Source organism: Onychostoma macrolepis, chromosome 09 (genome assembly GCF_012432095.1).
Source record: "Onychostoma macrolepis isolate SWU-2019 chromosome 09, ASM1243209v1, whole genome shotgun sequence".
Taxonomy (NCBI): domain Eukaryota; kingdom Metazoa; phylum Chordata; class Actinopteri; order Cypriniformes; family Cyprinidae; genus Onychostoma; species Onychostoma macrolepis.
Genome location: NC_081163.1, coordinates 22,906,501 through 22,910,580, shown reverse-complemented (window position 1 = coordinate 22,910,580; position 4,080 = coordinate 22,906,501). Strand labels below are relative to the sequence as shown.

The following is a 4,080-nucleotide window of genomic DNA, read 5'->3' as shown; positions in this document are numbered from 1 at the left end:
TTTGTTGGATGCCTGTGGTCTTTGGGCCCTCGGAAGACACTGCATCACTCATCGGCACGATTCTGTCATTGACATTACTAAATGGGCCCAGAAATACTTCCAGAAACCACTGTCGGTAAACACAATCTGCCGTGCCATCTGCAGATGCCAACTAAAGCTCATGCAAAAAGGAAGCCATATGTGAACATGGTCCAGAAGCGCCGTCGTGTCCTGTGGGCCAAGGATCATTTAAAATTGACTGTTTCAAAGTGGAAAAGTGTTCTGTGGTCAGACGAGTCCAAATTTGACATTCTTGTTGGAAATCACGGACACCGTGTCCTCCGGGCTAAAGAGGAGGGAGACCTTCCACCATGTTATCAGCGTTCAGTTCAAAAGCTAGCATCTCTGATGGTATGGGGGTGCATACAGTATGGTCAGGTTGCATGTTTTGGAAGGCACTATGAATGCTGAAATGTATATAAAGGTTTCAGAGCAACATATGCTCCCCTCCAGACAACGTCTATTTCAGGGAAGGCCTTGTGTATTTCTACAGGACAATGCAAAACCACATACTGCAGCTATTACAACAGCATGACTTTGTAGTAGAAGAGTCCGGGTGCTGAATTGGCCTGCCTGCAGTCCAGATCTTTCACCTATAGAGAACATTTGGCGCATCATTAAACAAAAAATACATCAAAGATGACCATGAACTCTTCAGCAGCTGGAAACCTATATCAGGCAAGAATGTGACCAAATTCCAACACCAAAACTCCAGAAACTCATAACCTTCATGCCCAGACATCTTCAAACTGTTTTGAAAAGAAGAGGAGATGGTACACCATGGTAAGCATGCCCCGGTACCCAACTATTTTGAGACCTGTAGCAGGCATCAAATTTGAAATGAGCTCATTTTGTGCATAAAATTAAAAAATTTCTGTTTAAACATTTGTTATGTTATCTATGTTCTACTGTGAATAAAATATTGGCTCATGTGATTTGAAACTATTTTAGTTTTCATTTTATTCAAATTTAAAAAAATGTCCCAACATTTACGGAATTCAGGTTGTACTTTTTCACTTGGAAATTGCTAGTAAATTTTACAAATAATTACAAAGATACAGCAAACAACATCTGAACTAAGCATGATAATTCTTGTTTTATTTAAAACTTTTTAAAAATCATTTGAACAAAGTAAAACAACAGAGGACAGGGCAAGCTCATTTCTTAACATTACACGTTCATCGGTAAAAAAAAAAGAGGAAAAAATAGTGTTTAGTCAGTGCACATTTCTGTCCAATATTGTTGCTCCCCAATTTAGTCTAGAAACAACATGGTAGAAAAGTAGAGATGGATAAAACCCTCCCCCTTTGTCTGGCTATGGACATGTTTGTTACTTTTTTTTGTTTTGAATTTTTGTGAAGGGAAACTTTGGTTGTTATAAACAGCATAAAATATCTGCCTGTTACAGAACATTTATTTTTTTGCAAGAAAGAAATTATCAGTTCACATGTGCTCCATGCTGCCGAACTGAGGCAGTAGCCCCTCACTGCAGAACAAAGATTCAGGGGGCGGGGTTGGATCCACATCCAGGGGGTGGAGATTGGTAGGTTTAGGAGTGGAGATGGGTAGGTTTAGAGATCAGGGGGTGGAGACAGGTAGGTTTAGGTAAATATAAGGTGGGAGGAGTTGGATCTAGATCCAACCACACCCCCTGGATCTTGTGTTCTGCAGTGAGGACCATCTCAACTGAGGCGGCTACATCAGTCTATTGTGCCAAATTAAGCAGTGCCAATACGCTATTAATTGTTTTAATTTTGTTATACAATTGACAGAATTCGAAAGCTGGGACTTTGTAACAAAGCTAATGTTTAGTGTATCGTTTTGTTCATACTTCAACTGAAAAACAGCATATATTAAGAAATAGATTCTTGGGATTTAAGAATCAATATTGGTTTATTAAAATGAAGATTGAATAAAAACAAACAAAAACATTGTCAGCCCTAGCTGACATGTTTAACTTTTATAACTTGTCCTTTTTTTTTTTGCTGTTTTCAGTTGGCAAAATAAATGATCAAGAATCACTGATTATGATACAGTATTACTACAGTCTCATTTCAGCAAGCAAGGGCTTCTGTTCTGTTGTGAATATCATTTCAGATTTCTCCTCACTGCTCTCTTTTACATCGGCTCCTATACAACACTTGTTCTTATGTGTCTGAATCCTGATTGGTCCTTCTATCTGCTGACTGTCCACAGAACTGTTTGGCTCCTTGTGCAATATCCTCAGTTCACAAAAGTGCTCCTTCACCGGCGTGCTCTCCTGCATGGCCGAAAGTATTGAAGACTGGGAGCGTTGTGACAAAAACTTTAAGAGAACAGCCAGAGAGAAAGTCAGTAACAGAAACAGTTCATTATTCTTTGCCTCTCTTATTCCTTCATTACCTTTTTTAGGTCCTCTGGCAGGTCAGCATCAGGGAAAATAATACTGCATCCTCTGTAGCCAAACCACACAGCCAGAAAGATCAGGACAACAGTGACTAACACCACCAAAAAACTGACCAGGAGCACAACTGCTATAAGCCAGGGCTCTACTTCATCTGAGCAGACAGATAAAACGGAATGTTGAGATTAAAGGTTAAATACAGGATGTTGAGATTAAAGGTTACATAATCACAATAAAACATTCAGTAAATGTGTACGACACCACAACCGTAAATATATAAACATGCAGCGTCTACAGTACAAATGTACAAATACAAACTGGTTTGCTTACTGCTGGGGGTGTTGGTTAAACAGGTGATGTTGCTGGTCTGGCTTGTATTGTTCAAATACAAAATCTCTACTTCAACGCAGTAGTTTACAAGAGGCTCCAGTCCTGGTAACATAACTCTGTTCTGCTGTCTTATTAGTTCTTCCTGTTGAGAATAAAAAACAAAGACACATTAAGCAGGAAATGTCTTGATGCTGTGACGGACATAACCAAAATAAATGTTTTGTTTGCTTTTGAAGGGAGATGTGTGTTCAGATTGGAAACTGCAGCAGGAGCTTCACAGAATGGGTTTCCATGGCCGAGCAGTTGCAAGCAAGCCTCACATCACCAAGAACAAGTCAAGCGTCAGCTGGAGTAGTGTTAAGCAAACTGATATTGGACTCTAGAAGGATAAATCATGATTGGTAATCTGATGGGCAATTCTGGGTTTGGAAGATGCCAGAAGAACCTTACCTGCCCGAATGCATTGAGTCAACTGTAGTTTGGTCAGGGAGGGATAATATTATGGGGAAGTTTTTCAGGGGTTGGGCTCAGCCCCTTACTTCCAGTGAAGGGAAATCTTAATGCTTCAGCATACCAAGACATTTTGGACAATGCTGTGCTTCAACATTTGTGGGAACAATTTGAGGAAGGCCCTTTCCTATTCCAGTGCACAAAGCAAGGTCCATAAAGACATGGTTGGATGAGTTTGGGGCTGAAGAACTTCACAGGTCCACACAACCCCATCAAACATTTTTGGTATAAACTGGAACAGAGATTATTGGCCAGGCTTTCTTGTCCAACTGCTTGACCTCACAAATGCTCTACTGGATAAACAGGCAAAAATTCCCACAGAAAAACTACAAAATCTAATGGAACGCCTTCCCAGAATAGTGGAAGCTGCTATAGCTGCAAAGTGGGGACCATCTCCATGTTAAAGGTATTTAAAATACAATGTCATTAAATTCCCTGTTGGTGTAATAGTCAGATGTTCCAATAAACTCCCAATAATAACCTTCCAGTCTAGGGCAAAGTCATTGTGTACGTTAACAAAGATTTGGGACAAATATAATGTGATTGGTAACACTTTATTTTAGGGTCTCTTAACTAGATGCTAATTAGCATGCATATTATCTTTATTTTAGGGCCATTTATTAGTAGTAATTAAGCCTTATTCTACATCCCTAATCCTACCCAATACCTAAACTTAAGAACTACCTTACTAACTATTAATAAGCAGCAAATTAGTTGTTTATTGAGGGAAAAGTCATAGTTAATAAGTGTTCCCTTTTCTAAAGTTTTACCATGTGATTTAATAGAAAAACTATTTGAGTGGCACTACTGTGGCATGG

At 39.4% G+C, this 4,080-nt stretch overlaps 1 protein-coding gene across 1 annotated transcript in view; it reads right to left on the bottom strand.

Annotated features, from left to right (window-relative positions):
* Window positions 1-1,116: 1,116 nt before the first annotated feature.
* The window catches only part of crfb4 (cytokine receptor family member b4), a 30,650-nt gene continuing 27,686 nt past the window's right edge, over window positions 1,117-4,080 (bottom strand). Inside the window, exons 5-7 of the mRNA XM_058787166.1 lie at window positions 2,753-2,894; window positions 2,422-2,576; window positions 1,117-2,344 (exon numbers count right to left, since the gene is read on the bottom strand). Of these exons, the coding sequence (XP_058643149.1) occupies window positions 2,081-2,344; window positions 2,422-2,576; window positions 2,753-2,894 (561 nt within the window). The 3' untranslated portion in view covers window positions 1,117-2,080. The remainder of the gene's footprint in view (window positions 2,345-2,421; window positions 2,577-2,752; window positions 2,895-4,080) is intronic.